The sequence below is a fragment of the Syngnathus typhle genome, linkage group LG2 (assembly GCF_033458585.1).
Source record: "Syngnathus typhle isolate RoL2023-S1 ecotype Sweden linkage group LG2, RoL_Styp_1.0, whole genome shotgun sequence".
Classification (NCBI taxonomy): Eukaryota; Metazoa; Chordata; class Actinopteri; order Syngnathiformes; family Syngnathidae; genus Syngnathus; species Syngnathus typhle.
The window spans coordinates 26,494,704-26,515,537 of record NC_083739.1 but is presented as its reverse complement, the minus strand read 5'-3'; the positions used below and the strand labels follow the sequence as shown (position 1 = coordinate 26,515,537).

At 43.0% G+C, this 20,834-nt stretch overlaps 1 protein-coding gene across 6 annotated transcripts in view; it reads left to right on the top strand.

The window, feature by feature from the left end:
- LOC133142595 (1-phosphatidylinositol 4,5-bisphosphate phosphodiesterase delta-3-A-like) overlaps positions 1 to 20,834 on the top strand; it is a 94,944-nt gene that overhangs the window by 31,711 nt on the left and 42,399 nt on the right. For all 6 annotated transcript variants that reach the window (XR_009710225.1, XM_061263959.1, XM_061263920.1 and 3 more), the window contains 3 exons: positions 5,459 to 5,660; positions 9,917 to 10,061; positions 10,954 to 11,106. Coding sequence is in view for 5 of the 6 variants with exons in the window: in XM_061263959.1 (XP_061119943.1) it covers positions 5,459 to 5,660; positions 9,917 to 10,061; positions 10,954 to 11,106 (500 nt within the window). In the remaining variant the exon portion in view is untranslated. The remainder of the gene's footprint in view (positions 1 to 5,458; positions 5,661 to 9,916; positions 10,062 to 10,953; positions 11,107 to 20,834) is intronic.

Here is a 20,834-nt window from a genome sequence, read left to right as displayed (position 1 = left end):
CAAAAAGGACAAAGATTGATCACGGGATGACGAAGATGACGAAGGGCTCCACGTACTACCGGTATCGTTAGCGGCTTTGTTTCTAAGTGACACGGAGGACGAAGAGTTTGAAGGATTTAAGGATTTGGAGTGACACAGAAGGTTTGATAAACTATTATGCCTTTTACGCACGCCCGGTCCTACTCTACGGAGCTCTCTTTCACCGCCGTGAATAGAAGTTGGGGGCCGGCGCTCGGCCGGGTGGCTGTCCGGGGACGGTGGATGGGGCTCGGTCATGGCTTTTACGCACGCCCGGTCCTATTCTATGGATCTCTCTTCCACGTCCGTGGCTGGATGTCCACGCCGCCACACGCCTGGAAGTTCGTTTTGTCAAATAAAGAGCCGTTTACCAAACCCACGTCTTTCCTTGTACTTTGTTAAAGCTACAATATAGTTATATACTAGATCTGTGGAATAACGACGAGGCTGACGTCAGGGCGCACGTGCGGCGTTGTTGACAAAGGATGAGGAATTTGATCGATGGATTTAATGATTTAGAGTGCACAGATGGTTTGATAATATTATTGCTTATATAAAAGTTATTTGATATCTAATTTATTTATCGTTATATGGGCCTGTGGAATATTTTGAAGTGCAAGCGCCCTCAGCGGCGCACACCCATTGTTGACAAAGGACGATCGATGGATTTAATGAATTGGAGTGACACAGATGGTTTTATAGACGTGTTATTTATGTAATATATTTTTTAATAACTCTGAATGTTACGTCAGGCCCGTTCTCAGCTTTTCGTTTGTGTTGATGTCACGTTAGAATACCTACGTATCGTTTAGCCCAGGGGTGGGCAAACTTTTTGCCTCGCGGGCCGAACTGGGTTCTAAATTTGGACCGGAGGGCCGAACCAGGAGCAGATGGACGTAGTGTTTGTGTGAAGTAATATAAGCGACCTGTAAAGGTCATTGCATAAAAGATTTTGGCTATTAGTAGGTAGTAAAGCATGGATATTCCAAACAAGTTTTTTGAAAACAAATGCATTTATTAACAGCATAAAAAAAAAAAATCACTAAAAAACTGCTACCAGTGATTCTCATAAAATACGACACTGTTATTATGAATAACAGTCTCCATCACTTCAGTGCCTGCAGGTCAGATTAATGAAAGATGTTTTTCTTATGAGATCACATCAAACGGCAAACATTCTGACCAAATATATCATCTTGAAGAATCGGTGAAAGCATACATCTAAATAAAGTAATCAAAACGGCAACACGGTGAGGGGTATCAGAGCAGAGTTTTAACTCACAAACACCTGGTAACAGAGGTGAGGAAACGGGAAACACTTCCTTAAAGTAAGCCTTAAGAACTTTACAGGTTAAGTTTAGTCGCAAACAGGGGGTGCATCAATGTCCTTGAGCATCCTGCATTGTTTGAAAATGAGAATGGTCGCTAGTTTCAATCCCTGCTATGTGTACAAATCATATTCAAAATGCATTTTTTTACAACAAACTTGAGAAGCCTCCCCTTCATTTTCAGTGGGAACAGTGTTGTTGGTCTCTGTTTTTTGCTAGTGCGTCATAGTCTGGAGTAAAATTTGTTGTGGCAATTCTTAGGAGAGATCCGAGGTGTTGGTCCGTTTACCCCGATCTGTGACGGGTTGATGTTGACGTTCATGTGGCTCGAGGTTTGTCGGTGGCTTTAGCGTAAAACTGTATCTGAAAGCTCAGCGCACGAATTACAAGAATGCTGTCGTCACAGCCCACGCTCTAAATTCGGGACTGATACAAATAGAGCGCGAGTGCGCCATGTCCGTACTACTGAGTACGTACACGCACTGAGTGTGCACCGAACTTTCTGACACGGCCTCCGGTAGTAAATGCGCAGGCGAACGGTTCCCCATCTACTGGGGAAACGCAGTCATTGCAGGCAAAATGACCAAAAAAAAAGTTTAATAATACAATTTATTCAGGGTTGGCGGGCCGGATTAAACGGTCCCGTGGGCCGGATGTGGCCCGTTCTCAGCTCCTCGTTTGTGTTTGTCACGTTAGCATACCGTATCATTTAGCCTGTTGTTGCTCGTTCATGTCTGTTCTCGGTGTTGGATTTTGTCGAATAGATTTCCCCCCAAAATGCGACTTATGCTCCGGAAAAACTTATATATGTTTTTTTTCACTTTATTGTGCATTTTATGGCTAATGCAACCTATATTCCGGAGCAACTTTTAGTCAGAAAATTACGGTACTTGGACGTGGAGAAAACATTCGTCACTGTGCATACAGCGATGTTCGAACGAAGTCTGACTTGGGTCCCTTGCAAGAGCATATTTATTGAGAAAACAGGGTGGGAGTGAGAGTGGACATGTTTGGTGGTCACCTCAGCAACTGGTCAGTGCAGGGGGTCCCAGCTCTTTGTTTTATAAGGTTGTGAAAACAGAAACTATTGAAGCATTTTAGATAACTAACTAACCAAGAATGTTTCCACACCATGAGTTAAAAATTCTTGCACAGTGTTAATAAACAATGTTTAAATCTAGTATTTTGCTCACCAACCTCCGACGGCCAGAGTCGACGTCAGTAGTACCCTATCTCCACTATATAGAGTGTTCTGCTTCTCCCTCCTGAGACACCAGATGGTGGACCAGAATTTTCTCTGATGTTGCTTTGAAGTCGTTTTCCATGGTCTCATGGAACTCCTCCTAAGATCAAGTTTTTGTTTTAGCAAACTCCAAAGCTGTATTCCGCTTGGCCATCTAGTACCGGTCAGCTCTCCCACAGGCCAAAATGGCCAAATGAGACTCTTCATCTTAACTGCACCCATGTTGTGCCACCACAACAGGCACAGAGCACCTTATGACCGCAATTATGATTGGCCGCCTCAACAATGTAGGCATGGTCTACTCAGACTCAACGTCTCTTAACTCCCCTGGGACGTGGGCGAAGTTCTCCCAGAAGTGGAAGTTGAAACTCTTGCAGGGGATTCTGACAGACGTTCCCAGCAGACCCTGACAGTACGCTTGGGTCTGCCATGTCGAATCGGCATCTTCCCCCACCATTGGAGCCAACTCACAACCAGGTGGTGATCAGCTGACAGCTTCGCCCCTTACTTTACCCAAGTGGCCAAAACATGCGGCCGCTAATCCGACAACGCAACTACAAAGTCAAAGTCACTGCGGTCAAGGGTGTTCTGGTACCAAGTCCACATGTGGACACAGGGATGAGAATTCTCCGCGGATCCGCGGATTTCCGTGTTTTTTTCCGTCGAAAGTATCAGTTTGTGAATCATGTAAATCCGTTGAGAAATGTTTTTTAAATATGTGGGGGGGGGTAGGGAAGCGGGCAACGTTAGCCTCTGCGACTCGTGAGCATTTGCCTGCCCGCCGCAACGGCATCTTTTGGCACATCTCAAGGCAAAATGAGTTAAGCTGTGAGTACGGAAATCGGCTTGCTTCTGTAAACCTAACTCACTGGGAGCAGGGATGCGACATCCGCCTTATTTTCAGCACCATTTTGGCGCTACTTTTGTTACATAATTTCCACTTGTTAACTTATGCGGGGAACTAAGTGTTTTTACACCGCCACAATGTGAATTTGCGATTGGGTTTTCATCCCTTGTAGACGAGTTATTTCGTTAGATCGATCTAGGGTTAGGGTTAGGGTTAGGGTTAGGGTTAGGGTTAGGGTTAGGGTTAGGGTTGGCAAAAGCAACGTACTCTGAAGCTGCTGGAAGATGGTGTCACTATTTGGTGCCAGTCCCGCAAAACTTTAATTCGAGCCAAAGAGCAACAATCCTGTAAGTGGTTTGCATTTTTAATCAATATTATTCTGTTTTATTGTTTGTTTTACTTTACTGCTTTATTTATATACTATATATGTGGAGCCATATTTGTCCGATCGTGCAACTGCAGCGCACCGCCGAACGTGTAACCGTAGCGCGTCGCCGACCGCGTAACTGCACCGCGCTGGTCGCATAATTGTGACAGAGCGGTCTTTAAGATTTAGAAAATCCTAATGTACTTTCCAAAATTTAAGTGGACCTCAGTCGCAGGGAGCTTAATTTGGTCCGATCGTGCAACCGCTGTGTGCCGGGCGCTCAGTGTTGCATTGCTTTAGGAGCGTCTCTGTGTTTTAGGATGGCTTTACTGCTCCCACTTGCTTCATTTGGAGGCATGATTAGAGTTGATGCAATCCTCAGAGTAATGAGAACGTAATAACGAACGGAGTCAGTTGGCATGCGAGTTCTCTCGGCTCATCTCGCGAGGTTCGACAACCGAATTTCGTCCGCCATCCGAGCAAAAAAAAAAAAAAAAAAAGCAAACTACTACCGTATTTTCACAACCAAAGGGCGCACCGTACTAAAAGTCGCAGTCTCAGTCATGTGTGCCATTACTGTATTTAACACACACATAGGGCGCAGCGCATCATAGGGCGCATGCATGCCATGATTTACGGTAAACAAAAAAATCTGTCACGGGAGCAAGAAAGTGGGTTCGGTTGTCCTTTATTCTACTGTTTAATCATGTACTCTACTGTGCTCACATTATTGTTGATCGATATTCATACGCAAATCCGTCCAAGTCCTCATATTCTGAATCCAAATTAAACAGTTGGGTAAGTTCGACATCTGACATGGCAATTTCCCTCGTCATTGTCTCGTTGTTGTCACATTGCTGTTCGGCAATGATCCCGGCTTTCCAGGAAGCTTGAATTGTGCCTTGGAAGTATGTCTCTGTCTATGCGGACGTACGTATTCCTCTACGTGTCACGTCCAGTCCTCTGATTGTGCCTCGTAAGCAAACGTAAACGGAAGCAAACAGGTGCCTGTATATCACGTCTCTGTTTAGCAGAAGCCAATGGCGGTGGAGGTACGTACTTCTCTACGTGGTACATCCAGTCGTCTGATTGGTTTACAGCCCCGATCGACGTAAAACGTAATGTCCTCCGATTGGTTCATCGGATTCCTGTATATTATGTTTCTGTGTGGCAGAAGCCACACAAAACAATGGCGGCGATCGTACGTACTCCTTTACGTGACACGTCTAGTCCTGTGATTGTTGTTTTTTTTTGTCCCGATCTATGTGGCGGAAGCCACACTAAACAATGGCGGCGACGGTACGTACTCCTCTACGTATTACGTCTAATCCTTTGATTGTTTTTTATGTCCCGATCTACGTCTACACCTGTATATTAGGGAAGCCACACAAAACAACTTTACAGATTTTTGAATTTTGGTCCACAAGAAAGCGCACCTTCTTAAAAGGGGCACCTTCGTTTTTTGCTAAAAGTAAAGGCGTTTACGTGCGCCCAATGGTTGTGAAATTACGGTATTCCTCTCCTGCACATACAAATATGGTTCAAGGTGAACTACAAAAATAACGAGCATTTAAAATGGAATGGATGGAATTATATTAACACACGCTATCTTTGTGAATTAATTGTCTGTCATGTTTGTCTTTTGCTCAATACAGCTCAGAAGAATCATTTGATGACACCCAATGGTTTTACTATGTACATGCTGTCCAAGGAGAATTCTGTGTTTGACCTGGAACATGTTCGGGTTTATCAAGACATGAAACAACCACTTGCACACTACTTCATTTCCTCTTCCCACAATACATACTTAACTAAGGATCAGCTGACTGGAGAGAGCGGAATTGAGGCATATATCCGGTAAGACGTGTTATTTAAAGCTTATAAATATATAATACCGTAATTTTCGGACTATAAGTGGCGTTTTTTTTTCATAGTTTGGGTGGGGGGGCGACTTATAATAAGGAGCGACTTACGTACGTTTTTTTTTTTTCAAAGATTTCCCCCCCCCAAAAAAAAGTGAAACCGCGATAAACGAACCGCGATGTAGCAAGGGATTACAGTAATTTGAATTTGAAGTGATGTCAGCAGCGCGATGCACCGTGGCGCGGCGGTTGTTTACATAAAGGACGAAGATTGATCACGGGATGACGAAGATGACTAAGGGCCCCACGTACTACCGACATCATTAGCGGCTTTGTTTCTAAGTGACACGGTTGAGAGTTTGAATTATTTAAGGAGTTGGAGTGACACAGAAGGTTTGAAAAACTATTATGGCTTTTACCCACGCCCGGTCCTACTCGACGGAGCTCTCTTTCACTTCCGTGGATTGAAGTCGGGGGCCGGCGCTCAGCCGGGTGGCTGTCCAGGGACGGTGGATGGGGCTCGGACAATGTTTTTACGCACAATGTTTTATTGGTCTTACTCTACCGAGCTGTCTTTCACCTCCGTGGATAGAAGTCGAGGGCCAGCGCTCGGCCGGGTGGCTGTCCGGGGACGGTGGTTGGGGCTCGGTCATGGCTTTTACGCACGCCCGGTCCTATTCTATGAAGCTCTCTTCCACTTCCGTGGCTGGAAGTCCACCTCGCCACACGCCTGGAAGTTTATTTTCTTAAATAAAGAGCTGTTCACCAAACCCACGTCTTTCCTTGTACTTTGTTGACGCTACAATCTAGTTATATACTACATCTATGGAATAACGACAAGGCTGACGTCAGGACTCACGCGCGGCGTTGTTGACAAAGGACGAGGAATTTGATCGATGGATTTAATGATTTAGAGTGCACAGATGGTTTGATACTACTATTGCTTTTTAATAGTTATTTGATAGGGGTGTAACAATTCATCGATACACATCGATTAATCGATATAATCTTCTACGATTTATTGGCATCGGTGCTAAACGTAAACATCGATTTATATCGCCGTGTTTGACCTCGGACATTAGACGCGACTTTATTTTGAAATCCAGTTCATTGTTGCTTGCTTCCTCTTTCCGGGAGCAGTGCGCGCCGCGTTGTTGTGTTGTGAGCAGAGCAGGCACGTGAATCGGGAGTCGACAACTAGTACGCGGCTCCTGGGCTGGTGCTATGGCTAGTGTCCAAAAAGACGAGGAAATTTGCTCCCCTTTAGGCTTCAAGTCATTCGTTTGGAAGCACTTTGGATTCCAAAGAAAAGACGGACAAGACACGTGCAGTTTGTAAATCCTGCCAGTGTTAAAATAAGCACTTAGTATACTACAATACTCTTGTAATTTCCTAAATAAAGAGTTTGCAGTACCTTGTTGATTTTGCGTATGAATTGTTTTAAATCAGATAAATCAGATTTTAAATATATCGTGATATATCGTGAATGAATCGCAGCAGGCTTTAAGATATCGGCAAATATCGTATCGTAGTTCTTTGTATCGATATGATATCGTATCGTGACAAAACCCGCGATTTACACCCCTATTATTTAATATCTAATTTATATATCGTTATATGGGCCTGTGGAATATTTTCAAAGTCAAAGTCAGCTTTATTGTCAATCTCTCCACATGTCACAACACACAAAGAGACCGAAATTACGTTTTTCTCTATCCCACGGTGACGAGACACATAACACGATAGACATACATTTACATAACATTTTGAAGTGCAAGCGCCGTCAGCTGCGCGCACACATTGTTGACAAAGGACGATCGATGGATTTAATGATTTGGAGTGACACAGATGGTTTGATAGCATTATTGCTTATATAATAGTTATTTAATATATAATTTATATATCGTTATATGGGCCTGTGGAATATTTTGAAGTGCAAGCGCCGTCAGCGGCGCGCACGCATTGTTGACGAAGGACGATCAATGGATTTAATGAATTGGAGTGACACAGATGGTGTTATTAATGTGTTATTTATGTAATAGTTTTTTTAATAACTCTGAATGTTACGTCAGGGCCGTTCTCAGCCCTTCGTTTGTGTTTATGTCACGTTAGCATACCTTTCGTTTAGCCTGTTGTTGCCCGTTCATGACTGTTCTTGGTGTTGGATTTTGTCGGATAGATTGCCCCCCAAAATGCGACTTATACTCCGGAGCGACTTATATATGTTTTCTTTCACTTTTTTGGGCATTTTATGGCTGATGTACTCCGGAGCGACGTATAGTCCGAAAATTATATATAAATGTTTCAGCTCCAATCCAATTTGAAAATCTCATAAAGACAACCCAAGTCAACACAAAATGTGATGTAAAAAAGAGAGTAGGCATTTACAAGATTTTGTCAGTCCATCCTCCAACTTTGTCCGCGACCTGGGAATCCTTCCATCCTCATATCTCCATTCTTTCTCAGTGTCCATTCTCATTATTTTAAAAGGGCTTCCTTCACCGGTCCATCCCTCTATCCTTAGTCAATTAGAATAAAAATAAAAACAAGGTTCATCGGGAGGTGGAATATCGGAATTAGGTTGAGCAACATGGTTTTGGTCCTGGCCGTGGAACAGTGAACCAGCGCTACACCGTCTGCAGGGTCCTTAAGGGTGCATGCAAGTTGGTCTAACCAGTCTACATGTGTTGTGTGGACTTGGAGGTGTTCGACCGTATTCCCCAGAGAGTTCCGTGGGGGGTTCTTCGGGAGTATGGGACACCAAACACCTTAATAAGGTCGGTTCGCTCCCTATAAAAGTTGTCAAAGTTTGGTCTGCATTTCTGACGGGAAGTCAGATTTGTTCCAATTGAGGGTTGGACTCCTCCAAGGTTTTCCTTTGTCACTGATTCCATTTATAACCTTTATGGACACATTTCCTAGCCGCCGCCAAGGCATTAAGTGGATTCACACTGCATTCAGTCCTGGTGTCACCAGTGATACAGTCAGCCCTGAACAGAGTGGTCTTACAGAGTGGTTCAATTAACCTTTGTGGGGCCTTGATAACTCTCCCAGTCCTTCTTAACCCACTGGGTTTATCACACTGATTTGGTGAAAATTCTTGATTCCTCAACAGAGTGGGCCGCCACAGAGGTCTCCGGGGGACTGCTTCCACCCCCTTGACGCACTGGTCTGCTCACATGGACACTTTGTGCAGGAAAGGACAATGCCGCACTTCCTCAGGCAGCTGGCAAACTTCAATGTCTGCAGTGTGATGCTATGGATATTTTATTAATCTGTTGTGTGGAGAGTGCCCTCTCTTTTGCGGTGGAAGAAGAGGAATGCATCCTGCCTGGACAAACTGCTGAGGAAGGCGGGTTCTGTTGTGGGCAGAGAGCTGCCTGGTCTGACATCTGTGGCAGATCAATGGGCTCTGGCTAGGCTGCTGTGCATCATGGCCAAACCCATCAACCCACTGCATAGCACCATCTCTAAGCAGAGGAAAAGCTTCAGTGACAGGCTACTGACGCCGTCCTGCTCCACGGATAGATCATTTCTCCGTGAGACTTTTTAAGTCATGGATCATGGACATGCTTCTGGGTTAATATTTGACATATGTATGTAACATGATTGATGTTTATTTTTTGTCTGTTAATTTATTTATACTATATATGACTGGTGCATGACATTCTTAAGAATCTTCTACATATCTGTTATGCTCTTTTTATTCTCTCTTTAATGTGCCTGCTCTTGGGTATGGATACTGCCATACACTGAATTTCTCTCTGGGATCGATTAGGTACCTACCTACCCTACCGACCCACCTACCTACAAACCTACCTACCCAACCCCACTGACCCACCTACCTTCCCACCTACCCACCCATCCAGTTTTTATGTGTATCTAAGTGGCAGACTGCTGTCGCACGCATGCGCATGTAGTACTATGAGCAAATGCAGCCAGAGTTTAAAAAAAAAACACAATGGGGAATACAGATACAGAGCGAGGTAAAATTTATTTTTGCGAGGAGACCTTTTTGTTTATGGTAAACTTAGCAAATAGCCTTGCGGGCTTTGGGGGCGGGACTGCGGCATACAACAGCACAGCCAGCTTTCTTAACTCTATCTTGTGAGTGTCAACCAGGAGTAGAGGTCCTCCTGTATTGCATTATACTTTTGAAATGCACAGATTTTGATAAACTGCTAAATAAAATCTAAAGGCACATTTCATTAGTTATACTAGTAACTTAGTAAGATGCCTGTTTTATTTTAGAGCCCTGAAACATGGTTGTCGTTGTGTGGAGTTGGACTGTTGGGATGGAGATAAAGGACAGCCAGTAATCTACCATGGCTACACTCTCACCTCCAAAGTGACTTTTGTTGAAGTCATAGAGACAATCAATGAATATGCATTTAAGGTAAGGGCAAAACACTAACACTAATACTAATACTTGGAAAAACAATGCTGGGTTTGTTAAAAAGGCTCATAAAGGACAAACCAAACAGTGGCAACGGTGGACTGTTTGGTTTGTCCTTTTATATATATATATATATATATTAAGGTCCTGGTCCACTTAAATTTTAGAAAGTACATCAGGACTTTAAAAATATTTTCTAAATTTTAGCTACGGCTCTGTTACAATAATGCGACCAGCGCGGTGCAGTTGCGTGGTTGGCGACACGCTACGGTTGCGCGTCCGGCGGTGCGCTGCAGTTGCGCGACTGGACAAAAACGCGCAAATGAACAAATGCTTAAAAAAGACGGGGGTTTTCCGGGCTTGGAACGGATTCGTTTTTTTTCCATTATTTCTAATGGGAAAATATGATTCTGAATTCGAACGATTCACTTCTTGAACAGCCTTCTGGAACAGATTGTGTTCGAAAACCGAGGCTCCACTGTGTATATATATATATATACATGTAGCCTCCGGCTTTCCCTGTGTGGAGTTTGCATGTTCTCCCTGCGCTCCAGTTTCGTCCCACATTTCAAAAACATGCACGGTAGGCCGATAGAGTATTCCAAATTGTGAGTGCAAGTGTGGATGGTTGTTCGTCTCTGTGTGCCCTGCGGTTGGCTGGCAACCAGTTCAGGTGTCCCCTGTTTACTGCCCGATGACTGCTGGGATAGGTAGCGGGACGCCCACGACCCCCGTGAGGAGAAGCAGTCGTCGGGCAGTAGGTGGGGGACACCCTGAACCGGTTGCCAGCCAGGGTAAAGTGTGAAGCACTTTTGAATTGCATTTTCTATGACTTACTGCTTTTTATGTTTCTTCTGATCTTTGATTTCCCACTATACATATCATGATTTAGGCATCGGCATACCCTCTCATCCTTTCCTTGGAGAACCACTGCTCAGCGGAGCAGCAGTCAGTGATGGCTCGACACCTGCAGAACATCCTTGGAGACAAACTGCTTACCAAGCCCATCGATGGCCTCGATTCCAACACCCTGCCTTCACCGGAAGTATGTTATGTAGCTGAAAAAAAGCCAAGTTGAAAACCCAATGCTATACATTAAATGTAGTATAAAGCTGTATAAATTCAAAGCTAAATCAGGTGTCAGCAAGCCATTTTGACCGTCTGTCTTCAGGGCAAAAGAAAACCCCTGGTAGCCACAAACCCTTTTTGATATCATAGGTGCAGATAACACTCAATAAAAAGAACGTTTAAAAATAATAGAATGTCCAATTACCAATAAATCCTCCTCCTTTTCTTCTCCTTTTCCTTTCGGCTTATCCCCTCAGGGGTCGCCACAGCGAACAATGTCACCCTATCCTGTGAATCATTTTCTTTCACCCCACCTACCTCATGTCCTCTTTCACATCATCCATGAATCTCCTCTTTGGTCTTGACCACCTGCCTGGTGGTTCCATTCTCAGCATCCTTTTACCAATATATTCACTATCCCTCCTCTGTACATGTCCGAACCATCTCAGTTTGACCTTTCTGGCTTTATCTCTGAAACACTTGACACGTGCTGTCCCTCTGATGCACTTGTTCCTGATCCCATCCAACCGCATCACTGCCAAAGAGAACCTCGCCATCTTCATCTCTGCCACCTCCAGCTCTGCTGTCTGTCTTTTCCTCAGTGCCACTGTCTCTAAACCATACAGCATCGCTGGTCTCACCACTGTCTTCTACACCTTTCCCTTCATTTTTGTTGATACTCTTTTATCCCACATCACCCCTGATACTGTTCTCCACCCATTCCACCCTGTTTGTATGCGCATCGTCACCTCTTTTCCACATTCTCCATTGCTCTAGACTGTTGACCCTAAGTACTTAAAATCCTCTACCTTCTGGATCTCTATTCCCCGTAGCCTCATCATTCCATTTGGATCCCTCTCATTCACACACATGTATTCTGTCTTATTTCTGCAAATCTTAATTCCTCTCCTTTCCAGGGCATACCTCCACATCTCTAGATTTCCCTCCACTTGCTCCCTACTCTCACTACAGATCAAAATGTCATCTGTGATCATGGTCCATGGAGATTCCTGTCTGACCTCATCTGTCAGCCTGTGCATCACCATAGCAAACAAGAAGGGGCTCAGAGCTGATCCTTGATGCAGTCCCACCTCCACCTTGAACTTCTCTTTCATCCCTACAGCACATCTCACTCCTGTCTTGCAGCTTTCGTACATATCCTGTACCACTCTCTCATAATTTTTCTGCCACTCCAGACCTCCTCCTAAAATAACACAGTTCCTCTCTGGGCACACTGTCATATGCTTTCTCCAGCTCTATAAAGACACAATACAGCTCTTTTTGACCCTCTCTGTACTTCTCCAACAGTATCCGCCTCCTTTTATTCATAAAATTAAGGCCAAACTCAAATTATCCACCTGCAGACCTTCAAAAATGCACTAGTGTTATCACTAATAGATTGTACAATCAGCTGTCCAATTGACTTTAAAACTATTTCACATGATAAAATATATGCAGTATTTGACCAATTGACTTAGAAACTATTTTACATGATGTAAAATATATGCAGTATAAGGGGTCCTATGTTTACAACAGTCTCGAGTTATGTTGTTTCGTGTTTACGACACGTCTCATATATTTAAAGCCTTTTTTCGACCTAAGCGGTTTTGCGTCGTAAGCGTTGTAAAGGTGTTGTAAGATTCGTAACGCACGCGGGAACTAGTTGGTGCGCGCGGCGAAAGAATACACCGCGAGAGAGGCTGTAGACCGAGGAAGAAAGGAGTTACCCACTCACATGATATATGCCAGGCATGTCCAAATCCGGCCCCCGGTCAGATTTCATACGGCCCGCAGCTACGGTCTTATGATGTATTACCGTTTTTTTCCATGTATAATGCGCAAAGTTTAACTAATTTATTGTCCTAAAATCTGGGGTCCGCATTATACATGGGTACAAATTCTTTAAAAAAAAAAAAAAAAAATATATATATATATATATATATATATATATATATATATATATATATATATATATATATATATATATATATATTTTTTTTGGTAAGAAAATTATGGTACAACCATTTTTGAAGAAAATCTTGTCACGGATGGAGTGTGGAAAGGAGCAGGGCGACCAAGTGCAGCTTGGACCAGGGTTCATTGGAGGAACTCAAAACTCAGACTTGGTAAAATAACATAACTCTCTAACAAAACTGTTAGGATACGGATTTTAGCTATTGATCTGACTCCAAATTGCGATCAACACTTAACACAAGAATTGTTATGTCCAAATCCACAAACTGTCGCACCTAACAATTTTGCGAGTTCGTTCTGTCAAAGAGAAGACCAGTAGATCAATTAGGCCGAATTTACCAATTGTTTAATCCTGACAAAGCAAGCTAATACAGGCGCCTGGGTCTCGGGTCCTTAACACAAAAACTCGTGTGCCTTCGTGACCAGAAAAGACGACACATTCTTCCGGGTTGCCTAGTTTTAAAGAAACACAATATGAATATTCAAGCATGCAAATTATTGTGTGGTGATTGGTCGATGGTCGATGGTCATCTCCTCCTCGTTTGGGTTTTCCCCTGCTCAGCACAGGTGTCTGGACCACAAAGACGAGTTGTTTTTCGCGTTCCCCATCGGCCTTGAGATATCCTACCTTTCTGGACATCCTGTTCCACAATACTTTGAAGAAAACAAATTCATGTAGTCTGCACATTCCTTCCCACTTATTGAGCGACCACACTACTACTAGAAATTATATTGATATGATTATATGTGTCTAACGCAGCCTTAATCAAATGTGTTTCCAAACTGCCGAAAGTACATTTCTCTTTAAAACCAACAACAGGACTGACCGACAAAGACGTGGAACAAAAAGACAGGGTGACATTACCAAAGACAGGAACAGAAACCTGTGTTATTGTCAAATATTGTTTGTTTTTTAATCTCCATCGCGGACTGGACGTCATACGGAGGCAGTATCACTGCGCATGCGCACCATAGATCCGATGCGAATAGTCCTCTTCTTGACTGACAATGAATGTGATAGTTTAATACAATCAGCAAATAACAAAATGCGTATTACAGGTAATATTGTATTTCACAACACTTTGCCTTGTTCCTTTTGTTTCTGCTGTTCACTTCAAACACGCTCCATACGAACGCAATGCTCTCGTATCAGACGCTTGCTCGATCACCTGCTGTCACAGTGTACCCTACACAAATCTGAAACATTTGTTGCGGCTCCGAGTCACGACGAGGGGCAAGTTTTGGTTTCCAAGGGTGTTTCTATTCCTCTTCAACTTCTCTCCCATACAGAGCCGCCTTTTTCACATGTCCGCACGTCACTTTCCTCTTTTCATTTTAAACGAACTGATCGCGGTGGTGCCTTTACGGGCAGTCGGAGAAATCAACCCCAACAAAAAAAATACATCCAGCCTAGTTAAGACCATACCAAAGACTATAAAAATGGGACCCATTGCCTCCCTGCTTGGCACTCAGCATTAAGGGTTGGAATTGGGGGGTTAGATCACCAAATGATTCCCGAGCACGGCGCCGCTGCTGCTCACTGCTCCCCTCTCCCCCAGGGGATGGATCAAAATCACACGGGGATGGGTCAAATGCAGAGGACAAATTTCACCACACCCAGATGCGTGTGTGACGATCATTGGGACTTAAAAAAAAAGTTTGTGTGCGTATTATACATGGGTACAGGCTTTTTTCCAGCATCGACATGCCATTTTTAGGGTGCGTATTATACATGGGGGCGCATTATACATGGAAGAAAAGGGTATTTATGGCTCGCCTGCACTGTCAAACTGAATAAAAAAAATCATGAAACTTGAAACTGTAATTCCTCCTATTACCAAAAGGTGGCAGCACCGCCCCTCTTCCCTCATTTCTGCCATGGCGACTGCAAAGAAAACGAGGAAAGTTGACATTGAGAGCCATCGCTTTCACAAGAAATGGGAATTACAATACTTTTTCACTGAAAATCAAGGCAATTGTATAGAGACAGTTGTCTTGTTTGAGGATTTCAACCTAAAGAGACACTATAGTCTAATACCGTATTGGCCCGAATATAAGACGACCCTGATTATAAGACGACCCCCTCTTTTCAAAGACTCAAGTTTGAAAAAAGACTTTTTGAACACCAGATTTAATTTTTATACAGAAAATAATTACATCTGAAACAAATGATTACAACAATATATTCGAGAGAAAAAGCATATTATTTTGCCTTCTTCAAATCATGCGTAAACTGTCTATCACATCTTAATATTTGTTTAAATATGTAAACTAAAGGGCAATCACATTTGTAAATGAATGGCTTCTGGTTTTTGAAATGTAAATAAACCAATCTACTGTGATAAAAAAACAAAATTGCAATAACTGCATTAACTATCAAAGTGAAGTCTAACTGTAACTGTAGTCTTGAAACAAATCAGAATAAGGAAAAACATTGCAATAAAATAATGCAAACTGCTACCGCTATTGTTGGGGAGCCTGAGGACTGTATCGGGGGTTGGCTCTGATGGTTATGCTCTTTTCGCCCCCGGGTGTCGGTCAGAACACAGGAGGGAAGACGTGGTTCAAATTTGATTGCTTTACTCAATTATTGGCAAAAAAGTAACAGGCACTGTGGCTCATAGGGGCTGTCAAACGTGCACTTTTTATCAAAGTGACCGGCTTCCCATTAAACGGTTTGATAAGCCGGGGTGAAGGGACTCGTCCGTCTCTGACCACCCGAGTTAAATTAATTCTAACAGAATCAATCTAATCTCTTTATGGCGCCAATCCCTCTCAAATCAAACGACGCGCGAGCCGAGTAACCCAATTCGAGGCAAGTCGTCAGAATAACCGCGCCATAAGGATGGCTCCCTTCTGTTGTTTGAGGCTTTTGTTATGTTCCGGATATTTTTAGATGTCTTTGTTAAGACCTCAGGGATTCGTTGGTCTAGCGCACCCTTGCACTAGTTTTGCCGAAGTAACTATTTATATGGGTCTGCTCTACTTTGTTGCTGAAGTAGCGAGCCTACTTGTCTTTATTCGATGAAGGATCGAATTAATAGAAGTATGACAATAATAGTATTTGAGAAGAAATTTAATACATTAATCATTCATTCTAAAACTATATATAAACTCTTAACCGTTGAAATCCTTCAACCAACTCGATTGTTTAAACAAATAATATTCCTCTTAAAACAAATCAAAATGTTTTAAACGAATTATAATTATCCTTCAAATAATTTTGAAGACAATTTAATTCTTCAATTGTCCAATTTAGACTTTGACGCGGCCCGACAAATACGGGACAGGCCCGCGACCAACGGACAATTAAATAAATTTTAACTCTAACAATAATCAGAATAATCTAATTTAAACACCTTCATTATCTAACTCAAGTGAAGCAAATATTTGAACAAGTTGAATATTTAACGAGATGAACTGATCCTTCAAATAATTTTGAAGCCAATTTAATTCTTCAATTGTCCGATTTAGACTTTGACGCAGCCCGACAAATACAGGATGGGCCTGCGACCAACGGACAATTAAACAAATTTTAACTCTAACAATAATCCGAATAATCAAATTTAATTTCGTTACTTTCGTTAATTTTATTTATTACGGTACGATTTTATACCATAATAACCACCTGTCAATGAATCAAATTGTCAAAACAACAACAAACAATCAATTGCATATACCATACAAATTAGCGCACAACGAATTAAATGAGTATATAAACCACATTTATTGAAGAAGCATGAAATAGAATTACAAATCTTAATTCCTCCAAAAAACTGAACAATTTCACTCACTGATACCCGTGCAAATAAAATCATTCAATCCCGGAGTCCTTTTGATTATAAAACATAAATCAGAAAAGACGGAAAAGGTAGCTAGCATTTGTGTGCTATTTTTTGATCGAAATAAAGTCAAGTGATCAGTTCGATTTCATTTCTGAAATTCCAATTTGGGAAATAGGTTGGCCTTGAGAGGACCGACTACCCGATGGGTGTCCTCACCCTTGCGTAAATACAGAAAAAGCCGTTCCCCTCACCTAATTCCTCATGCAATTCTTTGAGTAAATCCAAGTTAATCCAGGCAAGCGATCTTGCGTCTCACACTAAGATTCCTGAGGCTTGGAAAAAGTATTGGAACTCGTACGGGTTCTTTCACGTATTAATGCTCTTCGGGAGAGAGAAGCCCCGTAGCTGCCTGTGGCGGTCTTTTTATAGACTTCTCTGCCCCCCCCCCCTTTACAGGCACCTATACTTTCCATAGGATAGGATTGCCCAGTTTCCCACGCTTATACACCAGCTGTTTCCGCTCTTCATTTTTCCCACGCACCATCTTCCACCAAAAATATAGCCCTGGTAAGCCTCCCACTTCCTCTTTTCTTCACTTCCCTTTTTATGAAAATAACACTTCAATGTTACATTTCAATAAAACATAAAATCAAAAATCCAAACATTTGAATCAATCTTTTAAACATCTTTTAACACACCACCATATTCATAGTAGTGGGCACCTTGGTCCAATTAAGTGATAATATTGCTTTAAGATGTTACAGAATATAATTTAGCCAAGCAAAGAAAATAAAATAAAAAATCCCAACATTTGAATCAATCCTTTAAACATCTTTTAACACACCACCATATTCATAGTAGTGGGCACCTTGGTCCAATTAAGTGATAATATTGCTTTAAGCTGTCACAGAATATACTTAGCCAAGCAGAGAAAATAAAATAAAAAATAAAAAAACACATTTGTGCTTCCGTGCATGACCCAAAACAGACCCCGTGTTATTCTGTTTATCTCTATTTTTGCTCGTTCAGCTTGTCTTGCCCAACTTGGAAGTAAGATGGCGTGCACACGCAGCGGCCTCTCTCTGTCCCGAACGGTGTTTTGTTTTGTTGTTTAATGTGAGTTTGTCCGACAGTTTTGTGTGTTCGTCTCGTCGTACTGGGTTGTGTTACAAGTGCAGCGGGCTGGTTCTGCTCGACAACGGCGAAAGCAAGTTTTGTGGCGTTCTGGACTTTGAAGCGGGGACATTAAAGGCGCTCGTCTGCTCCGTCCTGAAGCGTCGCCGGACTCGCCTGCTATTCCTCCCCCGGTTGGGAAGCGTCTGAAGCGGTGTGCGAGGAAGCTGAAGAAGGGCGAGAGCGGGGGCGTCCGGGCCAGGCTGGCGGCCAACCCAGCTCGCCCGGCCGTGCCTTCCATTCTTCTGGCGAATGTTCGGTCGCTGGACATCAACATGGTTTGCTTTCGCCTGCAGAGATCTACAAACCGGACAGCGCGTAACTGCTGTGCGCTCGTGTTCACTGGGACTTGGTTGACCGTCATCATTCCGGACTCTGCTGTGCATCTAGAGCGGCTAGCGTCCTATCGGGCGGACCGGGCCATTTTACGAGGGGGAAAGTCGCGAGGAGGTGGGATATGCGTCTACATCCGTGACGGAGGGTGCCGGGACTCTGTGGTGGTATGCGAGCACTGCTCGCCACTGGCGGAGTTTGTGATCTCCAGGCTGTTAGGGTCCTGAACTCTCTCCCCCCGTCTGCGTGGCGTCCTGTAGTTTTGCGCTTTGTTCTGACTGTCTGCTGTGCGCTCTTGCTCCATTTTGCTCCTCTTATTCACTGTGTTATTTGTTTATTTATTATTTATTATCACTCTTATTGTTCATTGTTTGTGCCTGCTTGTTTTTATTTTGCGTTGTTTACTTGTATGTTTATTGTGTACTGTGTCTCGCCACCGTGGGATAGGGGAAACGTAATTTCGATTTCTTTGTGTGTCTTGGCATGAAGGAATTGACAATAAAGCTGACTCTGACTCTTTGGTCTCATGTAACGGTTTGGGACCATCTCCTGGAAAAATTTGGAATTTCAGCAATGCCAATTTATTCCTGGGAACAATCCAATACTCACATTTTGCACCATCTGTTCTCCCCATCCACCACGTTACTTGACAGGTCATACAGGCAAACTGGCAAAAGGGTGTAGGCCATGTCACGTTCCTGCGTCACCTGACTTCCAGCTAAGAATAGAATAGCTCTTTATTGTCATTGTCACACATGTAACACATAAACGAAATTTAAAAAGTGCCAACCGATCATTGCAAAAAATAAAAAAATAAAAAATAAATAAAATAAAAAGATAAAAAATACAAGCTAAAAACCCACAAAGAAGAACATACACAGACATAATCAAGCTGTTTCATTTTATAACTATGAATGGAGGACCCACTTTATTTGCAAATGATTACCGTTTTTTTCCATGTATAATGCGCCCCCATGTATAATACGCACCCTAAAAATGGCATGTCGATGCTGGAAAAAAGCCTGTACCCATGTATAATACGCACCCAAATTTTGACTCAAAGTCAAAGTCAGCTTTATTGTCAATCTCTCCACGTCACAACACACAAAGAGACCGAAATTACGTTTTTCTCTATCCCACGGTGACGAGACACATAACACGATAGACATACAAGTACGCGACACAATATAAAAACAAGAAGGCAAAAATTCAAACAATCAATAGTAAGAGTGATGAATAAATAATAAATAAACAGATAACACAATAAATAAGAGGAGCAAAACGGAGCCAGCAAGCATAGCGCAAAAGTAAAAAAACATCATAAACAAAAAGGCACAAACAATAAATAATAAGAGTAATAATAAATAATAAATAAACAGATAACACAACAAATAAGAGCCAGTGTGCATACAGACAGTACAGACAGTAAAAGTACAGGACGCTACGCAGAACGGGGGAGCGAGTTCAGGATCCTAACAGCCTGGAGTATGAAGCTGTTGGAGAGTCTGGTGGTGCGGGAGCGCAGGCTTCTGTACCTCTTCCCAGAAGGCAGAAGCTCGAACAAAGAGTGAGCGGGGTGACTCGCATCACTCACAATCGTGGTCGCCTTGCGGGTGAGATGGGAGGTGTAAATGTCCTTCAAGGAGGGGAGCGAAGCACCAGCAATCTTACCAGCAGTGTTCACTATATGCGCTGCAGGGCCTTCAAGTTGTAGTCAGTGCAGCCGCCACCCCAAACAGCAATACAGCTGGAGAGGACGCTCTCAATGGTGCCGCGGTAAAATGCAGTCATGACGGCCGGAGGAGCGCTCGCTCGCCTGAGTTTCCGCAGGAAGTACAGGCGGCGCTGGGCTTTCTTTGCCAGTGATGCGGTGTTGGTGGACCAGGAGAGATCCTCACTGATGTGCACCCCCAGGAACTTGGCGCTGCTCACTCTCTACTCCTACTTAAGTCCGTGAACGTAAAATTATTTCAGAAAAAAGATCATCTTTGGGAACAACCGGATGTTATTCTGCCGGTCAGTATCACTGCGCATGCGCTAGCATACTCAATACCGAAGAAATGTTTCGGATTTGTATAGGGTACCTTGTGACAGCAAACGAGCAGGTGATCTAGCAAGCGTCTGATACGAGAGCATTGTGTTCGTATGGAGCGTGTTTGAAGTGAACAGCAGAGAAGAAAGCGCATCTGTAATGGCGGCCTCCGTATGATATCCGGATTTTAAAAAAAAAAAAAAGGTTTTTGTTTTTGTACCCATGTATAATGCGCACCCCAGATTTTAGGACAATAAATTAGTTAAATTTTGCGCATTATACATGGAAAAAAACGGTAGCCAATTAAATGTTTAGGCATTAAAAAATTTCATTTTACGCGTTTAATATTATTTTGCTCCTGAACTTTAGCGTAATTTTCATTTATTCTGCTACTCTGAGTATCCTCTT